Consider the following 26,377-nt stretch of genomic DNA (forward strand, 5'->3'; position numbering starts at 1 on the left):
CTAGGTCACATTTCGGGAAATAAAGTCATAGTTTTAGTTTACTACATTGTTGATAAAATTATGCTAACAGGCTCCCATTTTCTGTGTCTAATTATCTGTTAGCTGGGCTAGAACTGTTTTATCGGATGCATTGTGCACAGTGATGCATTGTAGCAGTAACATGTATTAATGTTAAATTCATTTGAGTGCACCCTATTTGTAATTATGTTTCTATTTCTAGCCTTGAAGAAGTCTATAATAATTTGAGGAGGAAAGGTTACTCTAAAGTCAAGTCTATAACGAGTGTCAATGAGAAAGTCTATGCAGTAGACCAGCACTGCTTCAATGTCTTAATTTTCCCAGCTCATCTCAAAACAGACCTTTTAAACATAGATCTCATAAAAGACTATAAACTTATTTTCCAGGTAAACTACTATTTATTCTCATTGTGAGTCTGAATAACCCTGTGTGCCCAAAGAATCCTTACACCTGAAGAATGAAACCTCAGGGGGATTTAAAAGCCCGAGGGTCGAGGGTCGGTCCCCTCGAATAAAGTGCGTCTCTCTCCTGCCACCGTTTTCATTACCATCAGGCCTCCAGGTCCCCTGTAAGTCGTAAGGAATACATTCTTAGGCAGTGGAGATGGTGCCCAGGTTTGATCCCCAACACTCACAGGGCAGGTCACGACTATCTGTGACTCCAGTCCCAGAGGGTCCAGAACCCTCTTCTCATCCCCACGGGCACGAGGCACACACGTGGTTCACTTCGTCCTGTACATGCAAGCCAAACACTCGAAAACATAATACATCTGGGATAAAATTTAAATAGTGTGTATTCTCTTCCTCATATTCATAAATATGAGGATGATTTTAGCGGCCACATTTAAAAGGCTGTGATTTTTTTTCCTCCTAAGAGAGGATCCAAGAGAAGCTACAATAAGACCTTCTCCCTCCTTCTTTCTTCTCTTCCTTCCTTCCTTCCTTCCTTCCTTCCTTCCTTCCTTCCTTCCTTCCCAGAAGTGTTTGTGCTCCTAGAACAAACAGTGTGTAATGCTTTCTCGTGCTTTCCCTGACAGAGCACTACAACTTTGATTTGTAAGAGGTCTATTATGCATTACCAATACAGGGAGGTAGATTGACGTAGCATCTGAGCTTTATCCCTTTCCCCAAACCTACTCTTTGGCTTTCTTGAGACAGGATCCTGGAACTCTTTACTTTGCTCAGATTAGCCTTAGATTCATGGCAGTCCCCCAGCCGCAGCCTTCCATACCATATCCTTGGGTAGAATATTATATCATTTTTGCCCAGTGTGAGCCAGCAGCAATTTAAATGGTGGTGTAGTTGGGAATTAAAAATTATAGGAATGGGTGAATGGGATTTCATGAAGGGCTAAGAATGGAAGCTCAGGGACTGGAGAGATGGTTTGTGGGAAAGAAAACAGTCCCTTGAGGCTTCTCACTACTGTCTGTAACTCCAACTCCAGAGGACCTGACCCAACCTTTTGACCACCATAGGCACTGCATGCATGCGCACAAATCCCCATACAGACACCTGTACACACATATAACTAAAAAACGTTCACAATACAGAAGAATGGAAGGCAAGCCATAGTAATATATAAGTTACACTTTGAGATTTTAGGATTGGCCTGTTGCTATCCAGAGACTAAACCGTAGACATAATCGGGGTAAAATGAGAAAGCCTTTTGTTTTAAACACATTTGTCAGTTATTCTTGTTGCCTTCCAGGTAGACATATATTAACATTTTTTACTCAAATGGATCAGGTACTTTTTTTAGGTTTTCCACTAAGTGTTGGTTTTCATTTAAAGTAGAAATAAGTCAGCTTATTTTTCTGTTACACACTTTCAAATTGTAATTATACTATTGTCTATAGGACAAATCTCGAAGTCTTGCCGTCCACTCTGTGAAGGCTTTGATAAACATCGATGATGATGTCCTAATGGTCAACACGGGTTCGTGGTACACAGTTGCCCATATGTCCATCTTAACAAGTGGTCACACTTCGAAAATCTTTGTATGTGGAATACAACAAGAAGAGAAGGATTTTAATGCGAGGAAACTTTTTACAAGAATGGGATGTCAAAGTATGCGCCAATGTTTATTTGATGATTAGTGTTCTGTAAGAATTTAGAAATGTTAAAAGTGTTTGCATTTACTAATTCTTTGTAATATAAACCACGTGGGAACCATCCTTCTAAAACCCTCACAAATCTGCATCGTGTTTAATATTAGTTTAATAGCTCTAGTTTAAAGTAACTGACACCTTGGTATTTCATAATTGAGTTTGATTTTTATCTCAGACAGAGTAACATCTGACTCAAGTCATATCAAGCATAGACGCTTTCTTGACAAAGAGACCAGGAAAGGATAGAGAGGAAGTCTTTTATGTCCATGAATCATTTTTAAGTTCTCATTGAGTCAGGAAAAGAAAAGACCACATTTTACTAGAGGTTTAGTGAGGCTGAAAAAGTCAACAAAATTGTTGACAGAGTCATAAAGCCAGAAAGACAAAAGGTAAATAATTTGTAGGCTTGACCAGGGAAGGTAGCCTGGGCCTCCAGCGTTTTATTTGGAACACAGAAGTAGAGCCTGGATCGTGACCATCCTTGACTCTCAGGCAACTAGAAGCAACAGTAGAAACCCAAATTTCATCCATCTTAATTTCGTTTGTTCTTTTCTTTTTTTAAAAATTCATTTATTTATTTAATGCATATGAGTACACCATTGCTTTCTTCAGACACGTCAGAAGATGGCATCAGATCCCATTGCAGATGGTTATGAGCCACCATGTGGTTGCTGGGAATTGAACTCGGGACCTCTGGAAGAGCAGTAAGTGCTCTTAATCACTGAACCATCTCTCCAGCCTCTATCTTAATTTCTAACTGAATTACGGTGACCTAGGATATATGGTCTTAGACGGGCCCATGCCACCCACATTGTAAGCAAGGTAAATTCTCTCTGGGAAAAAATAATTCTAACTTTCCAGTTATCTTCTAAATATTTCCAAATGCAACGTCTAGCACTCAGTTAAAAATAGGCAAAAAAAAAAAAAAAAAAAAAAAAAGAGGAAGGATATGACTCAACAATACTAAACTGCAAAGAAAAGAGACCATCATTTTAGCCCTGAGCCTGAGAAATGGTAGATATGAATCAAAAACTAGCCAGGAATGAGACCTACCAAGCATGTGGATACTGGATCTGTCAGCTGTGGACTCTAGCTAGGACTAATGGTTATGAGCTTGTATGCTAAGCAGGCTACATAAAATAAGTTAATACTGCAGGCATCACAGCATAGCTGCTGAAAAATGAAGACAAATCACAGTGTTCTACAGCCAGGATTACCAGCAGTAACTAAAGAGACTAATGGTAAGCTATAGGATGTGGACTACAATAGAAGCGAGAGGATATTCTAGAAATACAAAACTGCAGTGTGTACAAATAAGAAGTAAACAGGTTGGGGGAGCCCAGAAAGGGGAGATGTGCATAGCATGTTTCACTCCCTGGCTTTGATTGCCATTACCAAATAAAAGGGGGGCAAAGAGAGAGAGGAAAAGAATGGAGCAGAATTTCAGGCTGATAATGGATACATCCACACATACACGCACAAGCTCCTCTCCATGTACGCACACATGAAAAAATAAATCTCAAGAAAGAGGGCCAAGCATACCAACCAGAACACAATAGAGATGAAAACAAGGGGGAGAAAGATTTACTTCATAAAACATTCGTCTAATATATCGTCTTAATTTGAGTTTTATTGCTGTGAAGAGACACCATAACCAAGATAACTTTTATAAAGACAGACATTGAACGGGGGCTGACTTACAGTTTCAGAGGTCTAGTCCATTATCATCATTATGGAAAGTATGGCAGCATGCAGGCAGGCATGGTGCTGGAGAAGGAGCTGTGAGTTGTACATCTCGATCCAAAGGCAGCAGGAAGAGACTGTCTTCTGCAGGCACCCAGGAGGGGACTGGACTTCCACACTGGGTACAGTTTGAGCATAGAGACCTCAAAGCCCATCCCCATAGCAACGCACTTCGTCTAACAAGGCCACACTTCCTAATAGTGCCATGCCCCATGGACAAAGCTCAAGTGCATGAGTCTATGTGGACCAAACATTATTCAAACCACCACATATGTAAAGATCTACAACAGTGGATGCCATGTCCGTGTGGATAAGTAACACAAGGGGGCAGTAGAATTTCAACAAGGCCTGCACACACAGTGCTTCCATTAGGACTGAGCAACCCTGAAGAATGCCGGGGAATAGATGATCTCTTTCGTAAACCACGCTAGAAAGACAACTGATACTTCATTTCATGTGTACATCTAGAAGAGCATAGACTATGTTATGGGAGAAATACTTCATGACCTGGGGAAACACCTTGAGAGACATTGACCATAGAAGACTGATTAGCTGGGCACCAGAAAAAAGTAAAAGTTCTGCATAGTAATAAAATGACAAATTATAGAAGAAGTATATCAATTGATTTTTATCTATCATGTTTAGAAATTCTTTTTTTTTTTTTTTTTTTTTTGCAGAAAATAGTTTATTAACTGAAAACTGGTTGTCAGGTCCAAATACAGAAAAGACAGTGTGACTGAACAGGCGCTCACTGGAGACACCATCAACACCCATTGGCTGAATTTATTGGGTTGCTTATTTCCATAAAGTTTAGGCTGTACCAACAAATGTATACATATATAAAAACAACAACAGAAAAATCTCACTACATTAGAGGCAAATGTTATATACATGATGGAACCGACCACTGGGACACAAAACTAGAGTTTTATTTAAAGATGTTTAGAAATTCTTATGAATTAACAATAAAAACCACATGCTTCGGGCTGGCAAGATGACACCTTGGGTAAAAAGACTTTGCTGTGCAAGTCTGATGATTTGAGTTTAATCCCTGGAACCTTTACAAAGGTGGAAATAGACGTTGTCTTCTGACCTCCACTGGCATAACATGACACGAAAGCACACACACAGGCAGGCACACACATATGATGATGATGGTGGTGGTGGTGATGGTGATGATGATAACAAACCCTCATGCCTCAATAGGGAAAAGTGTAAGTGGCATAACTACATATTGCACAAAAAAAGAGTATAACCAGGGGACTGGAGAGATGGCTCAGTGGTTAAGAGCACTGACTGTTCTTCCAGAGTTCAATTCCCATATGGTGGCTCACATCCATATGTAATGGGATCCGATGCCCTCTTCTGCTATGTCTGAAGACAGTGACAGTGTACTCACATACATGAAATAAATAAATAAACCTTTAAAAAAAAGAATATAACCAGAGCAAAAACCAAAATTCACATTAAAAGCAACAGACCCCAGTGGTAATCAGGGAATTGCGATTAGAATCACAACAGTGCAAATGCTCACCTACAGAATAATTAAAACAGAAAAGATTGGCAATGACCAATTGGAAATGTACCAACACTGCTCATGGAGCTGTGACCTTAGATAACCAGTTTGGAAAAATCTAGTTATTTATTAAAGTTGCATATAACCTGTAATCACACCCAGAATTTTAGGTCTAGGTTGACCACCTCCCCACCATACATAGTGCAAATATATGCACCCAAAACTGCATGCGACAGTATTCATAGAAGCATTATCTATTTTCTAACAAAATACTGGAGGCCAAATAATTATAAGAAGTGGGCTGTGTGTATCACAGTCGTAGACGTTGAAGATCACCAGCATCTGGTGGCTCTGTGAGGCCCTCTGCCTACATCGCAGCACGGCAGACAGCAGAACTGTGGGACCACATACAAGAAGAGATCAAGTGATGAGATAAGGAAGCCAGAGGCTAGAGAAAGCAAGTTATGGTGTCTTAATATAGCAATTTGGGAAGGAAATAGTTTATTTTAGCTTATACTTCCAGGTCACAGTCCATCACTGAGGAAAGCCAGGATAAGAAGTCAAAGTACGAATCTAAAGGCAGGAACCATAGAGAAGGCTGCTTATGGGTTAGTGCCCAGCTAGCTTTCTTATACAGCCCAGGTCCACTTGCCGAGAGATGGTGCTACCCACAGTTGGCCGGGCCTTCGTACATCAGTCCAGAAAACGCCCCCAAGACATTCTCACAGTCCAATCTGCTCGAGGGAGCCATTTTTTCAGCTGACGTTCCCCTTCCCAGGTGATTTTAGACTGTGTCCAATTGACAATAAAACCTAACAGCACACACCCACCCCTTAATGAGCAGTCAGGATAAAATAAATAATATTTATAAGTAAGTTTTTAATTAACAGGATTTGTGGCTGAAGAGTTGGCTCAGTGGTTAAAAGCACTTGTTGCTCTTACACGACCCAGGTTTGGTATCTGGTTTCTACACGGTGGATTGCAACTATTGGTAACTCTAGTTTGGGGGCATCCAACATCTTCTTCTGAGCCCTGTGGGAACCAGGCGTGTATGTGGTACATACATATATATGCATGGAGGCAAAACACTCATATACATAAATCTAATTTTATTTTATTTTTTAAATACAGGGGTCAGGGCAGAAGAGATGGCTATGTGGTTAAGGCATATACTACTGCTCTTGCAAAGGCACACACACACACACACACACACACACACACACACAGCTAAAAAGAAATCTTAAAAAAGGAAGCAAATCACTTGAATAACTTTAGGACGTTAAAGAGAACAGCTTCCTTTTCTAGCTACATTGTGTTTAGTTTATGTGGGGTTGAGAACTGGAAACAAAGAGTCAAGAGCTGCAGTCACATGCTGCATCCAGAATTCAGATTTTCCATATTTAACACGAGTGTTTTCTTTTGTTTGTTTGCTTGCTGTTTTTTCTTCTCAGATATTGAAATACTTCACGAAACATTTCTTAGCATTGAATCCAAAGATCACCGGTTACAGAATGTGAAGGTCATTCTGTTGCTACCTCGCTGTTCCAGCCTCGGTGTCAGCAACCCAGTGGAATTCATTCTAAATGAACACGAAGGTACTTGTTTTGATTTCTAAATTAATGAAATTCATTGATTAATTACTCGTGAAGTTAATCATGAAACTCATTGATTTCAAAATTAAACAATGAAATTCATTGATTAATAACTTATAAATGTCAACATTGGAGAATAAATCTTGTTTTTTATTTTCTCTGTTCCTCTTTGGACTGCTTGTATTCATTGGATAAGGGACTTATCTTTGACTGATTATTTCATAGAAACTTGGAGAAGACCAATATTAAATGTTCTCTATATTCTTTTTGAAAAATAGCCATAAGACTAAACATAATACCGTTATGTTCAATAATAAGTCAATATTTTACTATTGTCAACTGCATTAGTAGGAATCATCTATGAAAATTTATATTATCATACAATTGATCTTAATTTATGAAAAGCACCCGTGGTGTTGTATTTTAAAAGTATGTTTTTACTTTCCAAAATTTAGATAAAAGTTTACTTCAAGATCTTTCTCAAGGTGGTCTACCGAAAGATAAACTCGAGACTTTGGTTCAGCAGCAGTTTGAACAGCTAACACACGCAATGAAATGTAAGCTTATCGTTAGTGCTGATTTACTAAAACACAGTGTTAATCTTTGACTCACAAATATACATTTCACTCACCTATTAGAATAAAACAACAACACGGGAACCACAAGCAAAATTTCAGCCCTAGTGCCTTCAAACAAAATGTTCATTCCTATCAACTTAGTACATTTTGAAAATATACCATCTCTTTATAGATAGTAAACTATACTAAGTTTAATATCATAAACTCAGTACATTCGTTTGTTTGTTTATAGTCTTGCTGGGTAGCCCGGGCAGGGCTTGAGCTTATGTGGCTCTCGCCTCAGTCTACTGAGTGCTGGGATGATGGGAGCATGCCACCATACCTAGCTCAGCATCGTCACAGCTCGTACACCCTCACCTTCCCTGCTCTGCACTCTGACTTCTCTCTTGGTGTACTTCTTCTCTTGTCACTTGTCATCCCTGACAACTCCCCTACAGTCCATTAAACAGTTTTTACATATGTATAACTTATTTTGAGACAGGCTCTCATACCTTGAGCAAGCCTGGAGCTCTCTTCATACTTTAGCATACTGGGTTCTGGGATTAAGGGTTCGCATCGCCAAGCCTCTTGTCTGTCCTCCTCTCCTACTCTGGCTCTTTGGAACAAGAATTAACAAGAATCCCCTATATTGTAACTTCTCCAAGTTAAACAGGAGAAAACAGATGTTGTGGACCTCCTCCAACCATGCCTGTTTCTCCCACCAGACCTGCCCCTCCCACCAGGCCTGTCCCTCCCACCAGACTTGCCCCTCCCACCAGACCTGCCCCTCCCACCAGGCCTGTTCTTCCCACCACATCCGCTCCTCCTACCATCCCTGCTCTTCTCCATATTGTCATTTCAGCTAATATCATGTCAGTAGACTTCCAGGAATGTTGTACTCTAACATACACTGGGGACTAGCCACCTCCATTATTGTCAATATGCTCTCCTGAGCACTGTACACTAGGATAACCTGTTGGACTTAGTTTGTCCACTGACTTCCACCTCTACAGTCTCAGCAGGTAGTGTGAAATTGTTAAATAAGTTTCAATTAGGGTGAAAAAACCTTAGTCCATTTAGTGGTCTAAAAATCCCAGTTCAGAAGGTGCTGTCAACTGCTGAACCACCTCTCCACCCCTAAGACTGCATTTTCTAACTTCATCCCCTACACCTCTGTGGTGGTTTGAATATGCTTGGCCCGGAAAGTAGCACTATTAGGAGGCATGGCCTTGTTGGAGTAGGCATGGCCTTGTAGGTGGAAGTGTGTCACTGTGGGAGTGGCCTTTGAGACCCTCCCCCTAGCTTCCTGGAAGTCAGTCTTCTCCTGGCTGCCTTCAGATTCAGATGTAGAACTCTCTGCTCCTTTTCCATCACTAGGCCTGCCTGGATGCTACCATGCTTTCCACCATGATAATAATAGGCGGAAACTCAGAACCTGTAAGCCAGCCCCAATTAAATGCTATCCTTTATAAGACTTGCCTTAGTAATGGTGTCTCTTCACAGCAATAGAAATTCAAACTAAGGCAGAAGTTGGCACCAGAGACTGGGGTATTGCTGTGATAGACCTTTTGTTTGCAGGAATGTGGATTTTGGGACTTTGGAAGGCAGTGGAATGCCTTCAGTAGGACTTAATATGCCATCCTAGTAGGAATATGGAAGACATTGGTGTTGAGGGCAATTTGAACTGTGGGGGTCTGGCTCAAGAGTTTCCAAAGGAGCAGAATGTTAGCATGTAGCCCAGAGACTGTTCTTGCGATATTCTGGTGAAGAGAGTGGCTGCTTTTTGCCCTTGTCTGAAGAGTCTGATTGAGGCTAAAGTGAAAGATTCAGATTAATAGCATTGACAAAGGAGGTCTCAAAAAAGCCTAGTTTAGACTTTATTCTGTGGTTCAGTCTTATGAGGAGTGTTTTGATCAAGCATAACAAGTTTAGAAAGGAAAAATACAAAATGTATATTTCGAGTAATAAAAGGGCACTAGGAAGCACATGGAGCTACATCCTGTGTTTGAGGAGATACACAGATTAAGGGAGTGGTAACCTTGGGGCAGGATCCCACCCAGCTAAGCTTACTGTTTACTTGGGTTATTGTTTTCATTTGAAGTCTTAATACAGAATGAACTACAATTCAGCTTAAAAAGATATGGAAGACACAGGTTTTTGATCCAGATTTTGAGGAATAGTGACCATGAAAAGCTTAGACCCAGGCATCGTGGTACACACCTTTAATCCCAGGAGACAGAAATAAGCAGATCTCTGAGTTCAAAGCCAGCTTGGTACAGAGCAAGCTCCAGGTAGAGAAAAGCTTAGATCCAGGCTTGGTGGTATACACCTTTCATCACAGCATTCAGGAGACAGAACCATGTACAGCTCTTGAGTTCAAGGTCAGTCTACAAAGCCAGTTCCATGACAGCCAAGCTTAGGCAGTGAAGGGGTTAGAAAACAGAAAGCTGGTGATGATGTAATAGGACAAGGGGGCCATGTTCCAGCTCCAACAAGCCGCAGAACTCAGCAGCTTCAGCATTGTGGCTCTGGCTTTAGAGTCAAGAATAGAAGGGACTACTGGGACAATTGACTCTGGTTAGCTGGAGCTAAGAACCTATCAGTGATTAAGAAGAGACCAATATCACTGAGGTGAGATCTTCTGGAAACTCTTTTCTGAGAGCACAAAGAGGCTGTGTTGTAGAGATTGCCAATGTTGTACCTTATGCTTCAGCTGGACTGGGTAATGTATAAGAATTACCCAGGTGGTACTGGTTTTGATGGCCCAGAACTGAAGAGATCATGTAAAGAAGTTGAGTCTTGGCACCATGAAGAGAGCCTATGAGAGGCTATTGGTGAAGCCTAGCTGCAGTGGGAGACACTGGCAAATTGGAGATGCCAGTACCATGGGATGACCACCAAGAACAGCAGTAGCAGTGGAGTGGAGTCAACCTGAGCCTAGTACAGAGCTGAAGAAGTGACCCAAGCTCTTTGGAGGAGCTCAGAAGATCACGTGTGGACCCCAGGCATTGGAACAAGAATCTGTGAAGTTGAAGTTAACTTGGAGACCCCAAGATGTTAGAGATGCCAGAGTTGTAGGTTACCTGCTGAGGAAAGCTGCTAACAGGGAATGGAACCAGCCCAAGAGTATTGCAGTCATCAAAGCAGGTAAGAGTTGGAGATCTGATGGGTGCTTTAACATTAGACATGGAGATGCAGAGTTTGGAGTTTCCCAGCTGGTTTTTGATCTTGCTTTTGTCCAGGATTTCTACAATATGCCATTTTGGAGTGGTAATGTATATCCTGTGATGTCTGAGGCACGTGATCTGCTTTCTGATGTTGATTTTGTAAGGGATTACAAGTTAAGTGATTGGATGAATCTCAGAAGAGACTTGGAACTGGGGACTTTTAAAGTTGTACTAAATGTATTTCGCATTATGCTATGGCTAGGTATGCCCCCTATAGACTTATGTGTTTGATCAAGCCAGGGTCAGGGAGTACAATATTTTGGTTTGAATATGCTTGGCCCAGGGAGTGGTAATATTAGGAGGTGTGGCCTGTAGGAGAAGGTGTGGCCTTGTTGGTAGAAGAGTGTCACTGTGGGGGTGGCCTTTGAGACCCTCCCCCTAGCTTTCTGGAAGTCAGTCTTCTCCTGTTTGCCTTTGGAACAAGATGTAGAACTCTCAGCTCCTCCACCAGCACTATGTCTGCCTGGATGCTGCCATGCTTCCTGCTTTCAGGTGATGATGATGATGATAATGGACTGAACCTCTGAATCTGTAAGCCAATTAGATGCAGTCCTTTATAAGAGTTGGTCATGGTGTCTATTTAAAGCAATGGAACCCCTAAATAAGACAGCCTCTCTCCTCACTTCCTGTAACCTGGTCAGATGGGCCCTGACAGACGCTGAAAAGCCGATCCCACTTCCCTGTCAGAGCCTTTATACTGGGCTGTGCCATTTCTTAGGGAGTTCAGGTTGAGCCCTGTTCACCTCTTCTGTGCACAGTCCTGTAGATGAGCAGTGCTTGCAGGGACGATACCGTTTAGAGCAGTAGCTTTTCCTCTGAAGCAGTTACCCACCCCACTTCATTGTATCACCTAAATTGTTTTCCTAATCATGTTTTACTTTTGTTAATCCTCTGTAAGGATTAACAAACAAACAAACAAACAAACAAACAAATAAATAAATGAATCCACAGGGGCAGGACCCCCTCCCCCCACTGAGGATCACTGAGGAATTGCCTGGGACTCCCATTGCTGAAGGAGAGGTTAAGTTTCCACAAGTTGGTCCATCCTTTCATCTCAGCTCCAAACTCCGTCTCTGTAACTCCTTCCATGGGTGTTTTGTTCCCAAATCTAAGGAGGGGCATAGTGTCCACACTTCAGTCTTCATTCTCCTTGAGTTTCATGTGTTTAGCAAATTATATCTTATATCTTGGGTATCCTAGGTTTGGGGCTAATATCCACTTATCAGTCAGGGATCCACCCCATAATCAGCATCCAAACGCTGACACCATTGCATACACTAGCAAGATTTTATTGAAAGGACGCAGATGTAGCTGTCTCTTGTGAGACTATGCCGGGGCCCAGCAAACACAGAAGTGGATGCTCACAGTCAGCTAATGGATGGATCATAGGGCTCCCAATGGAGGAGCTAGAGAAAGTACCCAAGGAGCTAAAGGGATCTGCAACCCTATAGGTGGAACAACATTATGAGCTAACCAGTACCCCGGAGCTCTTGACTCTAGCTGCACATATATCAAAAGATGGCCTAGTCGGCCATCACTGGAAAGAGAGGCCCATTGGACTTGCAAACTTTATATGCCCCAGTACAGGGGAATACCAGGGCCAAAAAGGGGGAGTGGGTGGGCAGGGGAGTGGGGGTGGGTGGATATGGGGGACTTTTGGTATAGCATTGGAAATGTAAATGAGTTAAATACCTAATAAAAAATGGAAAAAAAAAAAAAAGTTTCCACAAGTTGTCCTCTGACTTCCACGTGTGTGCCATGGCGCACACACAAACAAATGCAATTTTTAAATTAAAAAATAAAATAAAGGGGAGATACTCAAGCATCCATTGAAATCATCTCCATGAATATTTGGTGGTATGCGATGGGTAACCGTACTGATTTTATCGTCTTTCAATACAGTTACCAAAGTTCAAGCAATTGTCTATTGCACATGTTCTGTTTCTAAAGAGGAAAATGAAGACGTTGTTGAGAAAGCACTGGAATATCAAAGCTCAGGGGTTAAAATGCAACCTTACAGGTAAGGAAAGGACTCTAAACCACCATCAACAAAGACTTGAAAATGACAGTATGATATTTGGAGTTATATAAATATATTATAGTTCTTATTATAATTAAATATGACTGAACAGTCTAAAATCTTACAGCTTTAAAGTGGATTCTCCCCAGCTTGTGAATGAACACTTGAACAGTTTTATATGTTTTATGTGTGTGTATATGTGTGTGTATGCATGTGTGCATGCACGCACACATGTGCAGATGTTGAAGAATGATTTGTAGGAGTCATTTCTCTCACCGCCATGTTCAAACCTCAGGGTTTGAACACAGGGCACCAGGTTTGGCAGCCAGCACTTTCACCCACCAAGGCATAGCACTAGTCTACCAACTCTGTATTGTATGTAAGTTTGTTTTTGTTATTGTTAAAGCTAAAGGCATTTGACTTTGCCTTGGTTGATTCCTGGATAAACTAGGTCTAAATTTCATATCTTCCTTAGATATATGTATTACCCCACAGAGGAAAAATAAGCACTTTTAGTATTTTGTACCCACTGGGAAATTAGTGAAAAAAAATGGCATGGGCATCTATGACAGCTTCACAATAAAATATAGCAGTAAAGTTGGAAAGAGAGAGCATTAATACTACAGTGAGCTGGGTATCAATACTACCATGAGCTGGGTATCAATACTACCGCGAGCTGGGTATTAATACTACCGTGAGCTGGGTATTAATACTACCGTGAGCTGGGTATTAATACTACCGTGAGCTGGGTATCAATACTACCTCGAGCTGGGTATCAATACTACCGTGAGCTGGGTATTAATACTACCGTGAGCTGGGTATCAATACTACCGTGAGCTGGGTATCAATACTAGCGTGAGCTGGGTATTAATACTACCGTGAGCTGGGTATTAATACTACAGTGAGCTGGGTATTAATACTACAGTGAGCTGGGTATCAATACTAGCGTGAGCTGGGTATTAATACTACCGTGAGCTGGGTATTAATACTACCGTGAGCTGGGTGTGGCTCACAGCTTTGTCTCCAGCCCGTGGAAGGATGAGGAAAGAGGGTTGCCACAAGTCTGAGGCCAGCCTGGGCTACATAGAGAGACCTATCTCAAAAAAAACAGTACTAAGGTCTGGAGATATAGCTCAGTTGGAGAACGCTGGCCTAGTATAGGTTCTTGATTTAATCTTCAATGCTGCCCCAAACAAACAAGCAAAGCAAACAGAAACCGAATAATACAAAACAAATACGGCACGCACTGTGGGTATCAAGAACTCACTCCAAGAGTAAGCTTTTAAGACTAATTAGTTTTTCAAGTCTGTGACTTCTCCTTCAGAATCCTGATGTGTGTATAGTCTGCTCTGTCCTCCCAACTGGATTCGTTGGCGTTTTTCATTTCACAAGCTGACAAGCGGATCACACCAACACTTTCTCTTGCTGACTTTCCATTCTTACTCAGAGGCTTCTGTTGATAGCTGCCCTTGTGAGGTTTCTGCTGTTCCGAGGAAACAAAATACAAGTAGGGGAGGAAAGGGCTCATCTGACTTAATTTTCACATCATTAACTTAAGCCCATCATTGAGGGAAGCAGGACAGGAACCAGGGAGCCAGAGCTGATGCAGAGGCCGTGGACTGATCTCCATCTCCGTTACCCTCCTCACCCCATCGTCTACCTAATTCTCTCTCCCTCCACCTCCAAAGAATGTTTTGTTTCCCCTTCTGAGTGAGATTCATCCATCCTCCCTTGGACTCTCAATACTTTTTTTTTTTTTTTTTTCGAGACAGGGTTTCTCTGTGTAGCCCTGGCTGTCCTGGAACTCACTCTGTAGACCAGGCTGGCCTCGAACTCAGAAATCCACCTGCCTCTGCCTCCCAAGTGCTGGGATTAAAGGCGTGCACCACCACCACCCGGGTACTTATTTTTTTAATAGCATGGTTATCCCATACTCTCTATGGCTAATATCCACTTATAAGTGAGTACATACTATGAGTGTCTTTCTGTCTGAGTTACTTCAATTTGGATGATATTTTCTATTTCATCCATTTGCCTGCAGATTTCATGATGTCTTTGTTTTTAATAGATTTAAATCAAGATGATATAAACCATCTAAACAGTCCTATAATCCTAAAGGAAATAGAAGCAGTCATTAAAAATCCCCCGCCCCCCCCCAAAAAAAACCCCAGGGCCAGATGGTTCTAGTGAAGAATTCTACCAGACTTTCAAAAAAGACCTAATACCAATACTCCTCAAACTATTTTTTACAAAATAGAAATGGAAGCAACATTGCCAAACTCATTCTATGAGGCCACAGTCACCCTGATACCTAAACTACACAAAGACTCAACAGAGAGGAATTTCAGACCAATCTCCCTAATGAGCATCAATGTGTTTCCCTATTTCTGAGGCCGCCCATGTTTCCCGTTTACTGACTAAGCAGTGCAGTGTATGAGTAAAGAATGGGATTCTACAATTGAAGCCCTCAAGCGTTTTTTAGAAAAGAAGCAACTTTTCTTTTACACTCCATATTGCATTCCTCCCCACCCCCCATCCACTCTTCAACTGCTCACATCCCACACCTCCTCCCCGCCCCACCCTGTCTCCATGTGGATGTCCCCATCTCCCCATCCCCCCTGACCTCTAAACTCCCTGGGGCCTCCAGTCTCTCCCCCCCACTCTCCTCAGACAGGGTTTCTCTGTATAGCCCTGGCTGTCCTGGAACTCACTTTGTAGACCAAAGGCGTGCGCCACCACCACCTGGCACAGCCTCCAGTCTCTTGAAGGTTAGGTGCATCATCTCTGAATGAACACAGACCTGGAAGTCCTCTACTATATGTGTGTTGGGGGCCTCATATCAGCTGGTGCATGCTGTCTGTTTGGTGGTCCAGTGTTTGAGAGATCTCGGGAGTCCAGATTAATTGAGACTGCTGGTTCTCCTACAGGATTGCCCTTCTCCTCAGCTTCTTTCAGCCTTCCCTAATTCAACAACAGGGGTCAGCTCCTTCTGTCTGTTGGTTGGGTGCAAATATCTGCATCTGACTCTTTCAGCTGCCTGTTGGGTCTTTTGGAGGGCAGTTTTGAGTGGACTTAAACTTTGGCAGGGGGAGGGAGAGTTGCTGTCCACTCCACCACAGTCTTTTTTGCAGTTTTTCAGAATTTACCCTTTTGATTTGCAAAAGACACTCAACGTCTCCAAAGGTCTTTATCTATTTCAAGACCAATTATACATCCACATTGTCATAAAATGCCAACTTTAAAAAATCCCAAATGTCACCATCTAGATCAAGACACTGGGTGTGATAATATTTTATATTTACAGAACTAGGCTATAAACTGGAATTCCAAAACCATTTTTTTGGGAATAATTTCTGGAAGATGACTCGTCTAATCTTATTTATGAATTACTACTACTTTTAGAATGCATGACTATAGCTAAATATAATAGCATTTTAAACAACTATGTACTGAATACCCAGTATGTGTCAGATGCTCTACTAGGTACCGGCAGTTTATCAGTGAATTGAAACTAAGAACCTTCATTTTGATGTTTGGAGATGAAAATCCTACATTGATAACAAGAATTGATTTCACTGAATACTCTTTATACAAAAGTGAATAAAAATTTAAAGGTAATTTCTGTTTGCATAGGGAACATACATTAGTTAAGTGTCTCATATATAAAACGATTGGGACCAAAAGCACGACAGAGTTTGTATATTTTTAGATGTTGGGATATTTGTATGTACATGAGGTGCTGGGGTGGGGACAGAAGGCAAGTCTGTGCACAAAGTTAATTTATATTTCATTTGCATCTTATACAGAAAGCTGAGAGTAATTTTTGACAGTACTTTAACATGCTAGTATTTTGAGTGTGATCTGATACCTGAAGTCAGATGTGGAATTTTCTACTTATGGCATCCCACCAGATTAAAAACAGTTGGCTGGGAGCAGTAGGGAAAGCAAAGGTTTCTGAGCTTGAGGCTAGCCTGGTCTACATAGTCTAAGCTAGCCAGGGCTGCATAGTGAGACCCTGTCTCAACAAACAAACAAACTAACTAACTAACTAACTAACTAACTAACTAACTAACTAACTAACAAACACAAAATGGATTTGTGTGCACAAAATCCCACTTCAGGATGGGTTGGCTAGCTGTGAGTAAGACCATCCGGCCTACAGAGTAAGTTCCGCTATTACGTGCTCTAACAGACTCTACGGGAGTCATCTGAGGTCATGTATGTCTACCCCTTTCCCAAGTGACATGTCCTTATTCACTGTTGTCCCAGTCACATGGGAAATAACTTGCTGAACACAGGGTGATTTTCAGGTTGCCAGTGATCTTTTATAAATAAACTTGCTGTTAAATGAGAAACTAAATTTCAAAAAGAACATTATGGAGACTAGTAATTAAAAGGTTTTCTATTTGTGTCAGAAAGTCTTGTATACTTTTCTTTTGTGACACAGGCTCTCGTGTATCTTAGGCTGGCCTCAAACTCAGTCTGTACTTGAGAATGGCCTTGAACTTTGTGTGCACGTGTATGTGTGTGCATGTATGTGTAGCATAGTGTTGAACTTTGTGTGTGTCCGCATGCCCATGCGTGTGCCATGTGCACACATGCCATAGAGCGAGTGTGATGATGGTCAGAGACTACCTCGAGAGTTGGAGGTTCTCCCTTGGTGTGTGTCTGGGATTGAGTGCAGGTCATCAGATCTGTGCTTTACCTGCCAAGACTCTCACCAGCCCCGTGGGTTGATTTAGTTTGTTATGTAGCCCCGGGGTGGCCCTTGGCCTTGCTATGTCGCTAACTCTGACCTTGAACTTATGTTCCTCCTGCCTCTGCATCCGGAATGATGGCATTACAAGTCTGTGTCACTGGCCCCAGTTTATGCAGCGCTGAGAAGCCAACCCACGGCTTCCTGTATGAAGCACGGCACCAGCAGAGCCACCTCACCATTCCTGGTGCTATGCATTTCTGATCGCTGTACTGTGATAACACATTAGAGAGGTTTTCAGTTTGTTAGAAGGTTGTTGTTATTCTTGGCACAGCTATTTAGAGACTTTGGACATATAATAAATTATGAGCTAATATGAAATATTGAGCTTTCAGCTTAAAATTGGGGGAAGACAGCATCAGCATATTTTCTTATTTGAGTTTTTTTTTTTCCCCTTAAGTGACTGGCAAAATAGGAAAGAGATTTGAGGGGTGCTCCCTTCCTCTCTTGTATGAAGAGTCATTTTAACGGCTTACCCCTCTCTCCCCCACTGCAGACTCAGTCCTCCTGTTCTCCCACTGTGCACCCTAAAAGAGATAGAACTGTCTATGGATAGATTCTTCAGATTGGAACCATCTGATATGAACAATGGCTGTTTTCTTTCTATCTTAACAAGAGAGGTAAGAAAGAAGAGAGCTCCTAATCTATGACCTACTTTGGAATTGAAAAACAACCAACTCCCATCATGGGAACCCAACTCAAGACCATTTGGCAGGGGCTTGATTGTATTTCACAAGTAGCCAAAGGGCAAGAACAGGATTATCGCTGTGTGGCACACAGTCTCTGCTCTTCATGATTCCCCCAGTGTTCCTCCTTGTGCCCTCCACTCCCACCCCTCCCAGAAGTCTGCCTAGTGTCTGGTGTCCTTCCCTAACCTGGAAGAGATAAGCAACAGGATTCTTACGCGGTCTGTAAATGGGGAACTAAGAAAAAGTTATTTTCTGGGGCTTCTGAGTCATGTTAGGAGCTAGGGCCTAAAAATCATTTACTTTAATATGTTTTATTTTTTCACTAAATAACTGATAAATATTTAAAATGTGCACAGCGATGGTGACCCCTCCCACACTAACAGCCGCCCGCTTCCCTTGCAGCGGGACCCATCTGAGACAGTGTCAGTGAAAGACGTTCTGGCCAGGGCAGCAGCCAAAGGTCTACTGGAAGGGGTTGAGGTTGGGAAGACGCTCAAAAGGGACAAGAAGAGGAAAAAATCGAAAGCACTGCCATCCAGGGCTCCTCACCATGGGGACCCACTTCGCGACCATTTGGCAGTGGATGGTAACGACACCAGCAACGTCCAAATGAAAATCTCCGAGCTCTTGCACCGAGAAAGCAAGATAAGTACTTCAACAAAAATGTCCGCCCCAGCAAAGACTGTGTCTCAAGCCGGCACTTCCTCCCAAGTCAGAAAGCCCAGCAAGCCTTTATCGACCCCACTGGTGAGGAATTTTTCCAGGCCGGTAGAAAGGCCAACGAACTTTGTGAGAGCGCGGCCAGAAGGCAAAGTGATTCCTTTGAAACCAATTGAAATCGTTCTGCCGCCAGTGATATTCCCATTGAGTTCCCAGGGGCCCAGGGTTCAGATGCCAGCCACCCATTTTTATTACCGCTTCATTGGATCAAAGGTTGGTGTGCCCCGCTATCTTACATCCTCAACATCCAGAAGAAAGGAGAAGGTTAAGGAGAGCACAACTTCCTCCCACGTCAGGCACCCTAGACCATGGCTCTGACTGTGTGGCCCTTGTGACAGGGTGGCTGGGCTTTGTCCAGTTTTAGATACGGTTACACAAGGTGCTGGTGCTTGCGGTTGCTTAGTGTCCTCTAGTGCAATGTAACCTCCAGAGAGAATGAAAGACAGGTGAGGAGTAACCCTGGAGGGGCCGAGCTAAGCCAAGCTTTCAGCAGTGCTGTGCTATTAACCTGTTCTAGGAAGTCCAGTTGCAGACTGGACCAGCTGTTAGACCTTGTCTCACTCTTGGGAGGTTTCAAGTATGGGCGGAGCATGGCTGTCTTACCTGAAGGGAAGCCAGGACCCCTTCCAGTAGGTTGATTTGCAGACCTGACCGAGGGGCTTGGTAGAAAGTCCCGAGACACAAAGGATGCTGTTCTTTCCAGCCTGCTCCAGCTCTAGCCAGGAACCTGCGGGCACTCCTTAGCTAGGCAGTTACTGTAGCTGAAACCTCTCCAAAGCCAACTGAGGCCAGCTTTTTCCTTAAGCATCCTACTGCTCCTGAGAGAGGACATGCCAGGAGGTTCTCTAGTGGCCTGAGCTTTGAGTACGGTAGGAAGCCCAGGAAATCCCAAGTGTCAGATGTGCACAGTCCAGATGTTCATTCAGAAACTGTTTCTGGAGAGACTCCTGGATCCCGAGTAGACTAAGCATGATAATCCCTCCCTTCTGTTTAGGCCAAACATTGTTGGAAAGAGGACAGCAAGCAAGATTCCACCTAGGGATTCTTACTCTGAGAAATAGGTCTCAACTGTCGAACAGAAGCAGAAACTCAGAGGTTTCTGATTCTACACGAAGATCAGGTGGCACAGCCAAACGTAGACGTCATTTCAAGGGCACACGGGGACGGAACCTTGGGGAACTCATTTCTGATGCACAGTTAGAATAGATTGCAGCACTATGTTAATTACATTAAATGTCACCACTCTTAGCTATAGTAACCATTGCCTAGTAATACTGACATGATTATCATTTCTGGGTCTTAATTTTTTTTTTATCATGGCAACAGAAATTGTTTGACGTTAAATAAAGTTATGATTACAATTCTTTTTTTTTTTTAAGTTCAGACACATACAGAGTTTGAATGTAAAGCTTTATTTTCAGAATGCAACTGCATAGAACTGGGCGTTCTAAACGCTCGGTTCAGGTAGCAGGGCTCCAGGAGACTGGGGTGTGTCTGAGCTCCAGTGGTCTTTTTTTTGGTCTCACTTGAGGTGGGAAGGACAGAGGATTGGGGAGGGGGGGTTGCTTTTCATAGTACAGTTTTATTTTAGGTAAAGATTTATATTTTTCATTAAAAGCTGAGTGAAGAAAACGAGTTTTGTACTTCAAGAGGCTTACATGTATATTCTGGAGAGTTTTTGCTAGTTGATTCTTTACAAGTATAGAAAGTGGGGAACGGGCAGATGGGTTCCCAGTTGCAGTCTAGGCTGAGCTGCACAGTGGACCCTGTCTAGACCCCCGCTGAGCAGGTTCTAGCTGCTATTTCCCATCCCTAGCTCTATAAACCACAAGCCTGCACTGCTCCCAGTGCTTAGACATCTTACCAAGACATCAACTACGCATCTCTTTGGATGATGTGTTTTAGGCTGCAGCCCAACCTGCCATTTCATCCCAGGAATGAGAGCTCAGGCTGAAAAAACCTTCCCTCTCACGTCGATTTTCTGGGCTCACTCTCGTGGCTCCATAGAAGTTCAGGGTATTTTCTAACCTCTAGTGGCATGTGTTTCCTGCCACGTGACCCTTGGGCGTCTCCTAATATGTATCTCGGCACTAAATTCGTCTTCTCTTTGCCCATTCATAGAGATTCTGCTCTTCTTTAGGACTCTTCTAGGGAGGACAGGATCAATAATTTCCTGATAAAGTAAGAAGAGAAACAGGATAAAAGCAACCTAAGAGAACTCTAGTGAAGACGGCTGAGCACACTGTCTTTTAACTGGCATTTTACCTGCTTGAGCTTCTTAAAAGTGTTGGCAAAATAAAAAAGAATCAAACTACTATAGTATTCAAATACCGCCGTAACGATTCATATCTTTATTTATTTACTTTGTGGTGCTGGGGGTTGAGCCCAGAGCCTTGCCCCAAACAAGTTCCTATTTTTTACCTGAAACTGTTTACCAGTGTAAACCCCCTGAAAGCAGGGTGAAATGTTGTCCATCGAGAGTGTCTTTAATAGCATAAGAGAAGATGGGGTGTGGGGGAATACATCTATAATCCCAGTACTCAGGAGGCTGGGCCAGGAGGATTGCCATGAGTTCAAGGCCAGTCTGGGTTACAGAGTGAGATCTATCTCAAAGACCAGACAACACAACACAGCGAATGAACAAAACTTGGGTACTCACTTTTATTTGTCTCCTACATGTCAGGGAGTTAAAAGAGCCCAAATGACAGAGTTATCACCTTTCATTTTGGAGTTAATGGCTCCCCGTCTCTGTTCCTCAATCTTAGAAGAATGAAAGGCTGACTCTGTGTGTGTGTGTGTGTGTGTGTGTGTGTGTGTGTGTGTGTGTGTGTGTGTGCATGCTGAAATGCCTTAATCTTAAAAGACTGCTTAACAAAAAAATTCCAGCTGCTGACAAGATGCGATTGTGTGTTCAGAATGCCACTTCACTGTACTGACTAAAAACGTTCAAGGAACCACTTCCAAGTTCTTAATAGGTGGGAAGACACAAACACTAACGAAAGCAGAACCTCCCATTACTAAGGTGATTTTTTTAAAGGTTTAATTTGAAGTAAGAATAATACAGAAAATAAAATTACTGCAGAGACATTAAATTTGTATTTGTTTCTTATATATGCTGTCAGATCAAGGAGTCAAAGATTTTATGCAGTTACATTTATTCCCAGGACATTTTACATGAAAATGTGTAAACACAGTCAACAGCAAATGGCAACACAAAGAAACAAGATGTCTTTCCAGGAGGAAGTGGCCGATGTGGCTGCCTGGCGATGTCTTCACCGCCTTGCAGTGCCAACCTTTCCCCTGACACTTTTCAGGGACTAAACACAGATCCCTGCATGTTGTACAAGAGCCGTGCCACTGGGCCACACTGCCAGCATGCTGAAACAGGTCCAATTACTTTTTTTTTTTAACTGGCTGTAAACACATCAGATGTTAGGTTAAACTGGGCCAACTAGAGAGCTTTTGGTTTCATTAAACTGTGCTGATGTCAGGGAGACGTGGTTTCTGGAGTCTTGTGTTGCAATGTTCATAAAGCGAATGTGCCACACACTCAGGGGAGTTTTGGGGGCTGCAAGTTAAGAGGCCCAGTTTTGAGTAGTTTGTTATGTGTCCTTCTTAAACACCTAATGTGGATTAAAAAAAAAAAGAAAAAAAATTAGCAGTGCCAACAGTTGTATCACCAAGAATTTGCTTTAATGGAAGTGGGCCTAATGTCCCTTCGTGCAGTAAGACAGACAGACAAATAAACAAAACAGTGGCTCTAGTTAGCTATGGGTGGCCTTGAGTCCAGGCAGAGACGAAGGGCATGTGGCTCTGTGTATATTTTTGATGAAATCACACGTGTTGTGAAGATATAAAAACGAAGCACCGCACAGTGCCTTAGTCTACAAAGTAGAGGTCTTCGCCAGACGGCATGTCGGCTGCCCCCTAGATGCTTCCAAGGGGCACGCAGATAAGGTGGTAAGGGTGCATCTATCTATCTGCTTTCAAAAAATAAGAGGAACTTTAAGCATTTTACCTTCTACATATTCCAACAGAAATGTGACTGCAAACCATCACCAAACCACCTTTCAGGCGATGGATATAGTTCACTGAGTTACTTTAAGACCTGGATACAAGGACATCATACCCAGTAAAGATAATACAGCAACACAATAATGCAGTATATTTCAGTAAAAATAGAATAAATAAAATAAAAATATTTCAAGCTGTATTTAACAGGTTAATTAAAAAAAAAAAAAAAAGATAAGACACACAAGGCATCGTGAACATGGCTGCCTGTTTACCGAACCACGGATATAAAGAATGCATAGGTAACGAAAGTATCACAGAGACCTCAGGTAAAACATCAGCATCCTCTCACAGACAAATACAAACAGACTTCCATACATACTTTTTGGCCATGGCAGAAAGTGTCTGAACATATTGTTTAACATAATTCATTTTACCAAAAAAAAAAAAAAATCAACCTGCACTTAGTACGCAAAGCTATTCTCCGAACAGAACATGTGCAGTAAAAGCGTCTCACACATAAGAAGGCTATCCTCCATCTTACTGCATCCTAAAATTGCATATATAAATCAGTTTGCTGCTTAAAGCTAGCTCAGACTTCTTGATCCTGAAAACAAACAAACAAACAAACAAACAAACACATATGCCTTAAAAAATGAAAAGGGTTTGGGTAGAGACTGCCTATCGAAATGCGGATTTCTTCAGTTTTGAAGCCAAGTGCCCTAAAACATTCCGCTGCAGAGATCAAAATTAGAGACCGTGATAACGGGATTCTAAACAGTTTTTCTCTGGGCACAATAAGGTTTTCGGTCTGCAGAAATGTCTCAGCTGGCACCCGTTACTTCAGCTAGTGTGCAAGCCGGCACCGAGGGTACCACCTTCTCTCAAGCGACATCACTTTTACTGTAAAGTTAGGATGCCAGCGAAAAATTCCAGCTTCTCTGCATCCCACTCAGTCGCTCCATCACGTTCTGCGGTGGTTAAGTGCCACAGCCGGGAGTGTTCCTACCACAGGCAACTTAATCTCTGGAAAGTCTGAGACGGGACCAGGCTGCTGAGGACAGACATTCTTCCTCTATGACATATTTAAGGAACACAGTCCTGGACTGAGAAAGGACAACGGGCTTACGGTAAGTGGCCATTTTCCTTAACTCACTGGGGAGTTCTGAGATTGCCTGACAGTATTCCTGTTCACTGTGTGGCCCCAGAGTCCTTTGTGAAGGGTCCTCCTGATTGCACGGAGGAGGCATACGCGGTAAAAGTTTTGAGATGTGGGTCGTGATCCTGGCTCTCATGAACTTTGGTGGCTTCCTAAGTCACTTCGTTAGCTTGTGGTGCTCTGTATTCTGATTTCCTCAGCGAGGTCAGCGCCTTTCCTACCATGTAAGGCTCCAATGTGATAAAACTGCAGACCGTTCTGACAGGTACAGAGCAAGGGAAAAAGCCCCACTATTTTATAACGATATTAGTTTTGACATTAACAGTAAATACTAATAAGATGGGCCTTTTAAAATAACAATGTAAACAAGAGTCTACATTTGTATATGTTTATGGTTTAGGTTCCTTAGCTACATAAAAGAGAGGCAGGAACATGATATGTGGGAGTCACTATAAGGAAATCCATTATTTTTGCTGATAGGAAAAAAATTAAATCTTGAAAATAAAATGGAAAAAAATAGATGTTTAAAAACACATCTAGTCAAGTCTTAACAAACTTCTAACATTAAACACATAAATTCAGGGAAATTACAACTTAAGATTTGTTGCCATGGACAACAGATGATGGACAGACAGCTTCCTGGACAAAGAGCAGAGAGAGGCTGGGGCAGTGGCGGAATCCCAGGAGTGCATTTACCTCCGGGGTGAGAGCTAACAAGAATTACGGTGGAGATCGAAAATAATGGCGTGTGACAGATATAAATGACATTTCCTCGATTCTAAATTGCATATTAGCTCGGTATCAAACTAAGGATGGAAACGGTAGGAATATTTCATTTTCCAGGTGTGGGTAGAGAATGGCCATAGTACACTTTAATTCTCTAGCTGCATTGTACAGTGTAAGGCAGAAGTTTGAAATACGTTCCATCCCAAATGCGTCATGACTCTGTAAATCTCTTTTTTAAAATAACCAGTCTGAAAACCATCTGAAAAGAAAGGCCTTTTTTTTTTTTTTTTGCTTGATTTTAATTCCTCAAATTTAGTTTTCTATCAATTTTAAAGTTCTCCTTTGCCCGGCACCTCAAATAGCTGTAGATGTGAACCAGTGTCCATGTGTCAGAGAGCTCGGTGGCTGGTGTCTGTACCGACGCCAACAGCCAAGTTTTGTCAACCAACAGGCTCAGTGTTATGAAAAACTAAAACCCAAAGGTGTCACCCCATTGTTACAGCAATTCAGTGGTATCTGTTACTCAGGATCCGAAATCAGGGCAAAGTGCTGAGGGACCCCAAGTTGGCTTGTGACAGATCCAGTCAAGAGGACAGCAAAATGAACTTGGGCACCGTTCGTCCAAGGATGCAGTGTTAGTTGGCTAGGAAGGGTGTGGCCGCATTCTTCTGTGTGTGTGCTCGGAAGTCCTGTTCACAATATTTACAAGAAGACGACCTTCTGCTGCTCATGATGTAACTTACAGGAAAGAAAAAATCATGCTCCTCTTTATATCACATGGTGGCGGCAAGACGAGGTCACATGCTTGTCTAACACTGTCTGGTTAAAGATAAAATCTCTGGAGACAAAGCATCGGCAACTGAGTGGAAGGCCAGGTATCGGCTTCTTTAGTGTAGCTACTTGATCCTCAGGTAATGGTGTCAGACTCCTCCAGACCTGGGCTGCTAGGGAGTCTCTGTGACCGGCCGCTTCTGTTTCAAAGTGTCAATGAGGGATAAGACCCCTCGTTTCACATTGGTCGTGACTCTTCGGGTCACTGAATCTGCTGGCGGGGGCGGGGGCCGGACTTTCTGCGAAGGTGGCCTGGCAACCAAGCACTTCTGATACCGCAACTGGAGGGAAAGAGGTAAGGGGCATGTTAGGTGATTTGTCTTCTTGGTTATTGTGCTTGTGACTTACTAACAATATGTCGACTCTCAAAAGTGAATGGCCTGGCTACTGAATATAAATATATCTCATCATCACCACTACCAGTACAATTACTGCTACCACCACCACCACCTCCGCCACCATCACCACCACCATCACCACCAGTACCAACAGCACCACCACCACTTAGTACCACCACCACTTAGTACCACCACCACCAGTACCAAAAGCACTGCCATTACTACTGCTATCACTTTCATCTCCACTGCTGCTACCATGACAGCCCCACCTCCACCCACACCAATATTGCTACCATGACTACTGTGTGTGGGAAGACAGATCCTGGTCGCTGTCTGTGCAAGGCAAATGCTCTACATCTACAGTGCA

At 42.5% G+C, this 26,377-nt stretch overlaps 2 protein-coding genes across 33 annotated transcripts in view; one reads left to right on the forward strand and one right to left on the reverse strand.

The window, feature by feature from the left end:
* The window catches only part of Nsun7 (NOL1/NOP2/Sun domain family, member 7), a 40,090-nt gene extending 16,919 nt beyond the window's left edge, over positions 1-23,171 (forward strand). For 3 of the 10 annotated variants that reach the window (XM_006504101.4, XM_006504102.4, XM_030254806.1), the window contains 7 exons: positions 221-404; positions 1,874-2,084; positions 6,836-6,979; positions 7,432-7,533; positions 12,663-12,780; positions 18,033-18,156; positions 18,628-22,037. In XM_006504101.4, the coding sequence (XP_006504164.1) occupies positions 221-404; positions 1,874-2,084; positions 6,836-6,979; positions 7,432-7,533; positions 12,663-12,780; positions 18,033-18,156; positions 18,628-19,263 (1,519 nt within the window). In that variant the 3' untranslated portion in view covers positions 19,264-22,037. Of the gene's footprint in view, positions 1-220; positions 587-1,873; positions 2,085-6,835; positions 6,980-7,431; positions 7,534-12,662; positions 12,781-18,032; positions 18,157-18,627 lie in introns of all 10 variants that reach the window. The other 7 variants (XM_011240769.3, NM_001302833.1, NM_027602.2 and 4 more) reach the window with 7 other exon arrangements.
* Positions 21,969-26,377, reverse strand: part of Apbb2 (amyloid beta (A4) precursor protein-binding, family B, member 2) — a 320,340-nt gene continuing 315,931 nt past the window's right edge. For 19 of the 23 annotated variants that reach the window (XM_030254079.1, XM_030254081.1, XM_030254078.1 and 16 more), the window contains one exon: positions 21,969-25,953. In XM_030254079.1, coding sequence (XP_030109939.1) covers positions 25,786-25,953 — 168 coding nt within the window. In that variant the 3' untranslated portion in view covers positions 21,969-25,785. The remainder of the gene's footprint in view (positions 25,954-26,377) is intronic. The other 4 variants (XM_006503690.4, XM_030254082.1, XM_006503692.4 and 1 more) reach the window with 1 other exon arrangement.

Source organism: Mus musculus, chromosome 5, assembly GCF_000001635.26.
Source record: "Mus musculus strain C57BL/6J chromosome 5, GRCm38.p6 C57BL/6J".
NCBI lineage: Eukaryota > Metazoa > Chordata > Mammalia > Rodentia > Muridae > Mus > Mus musculus.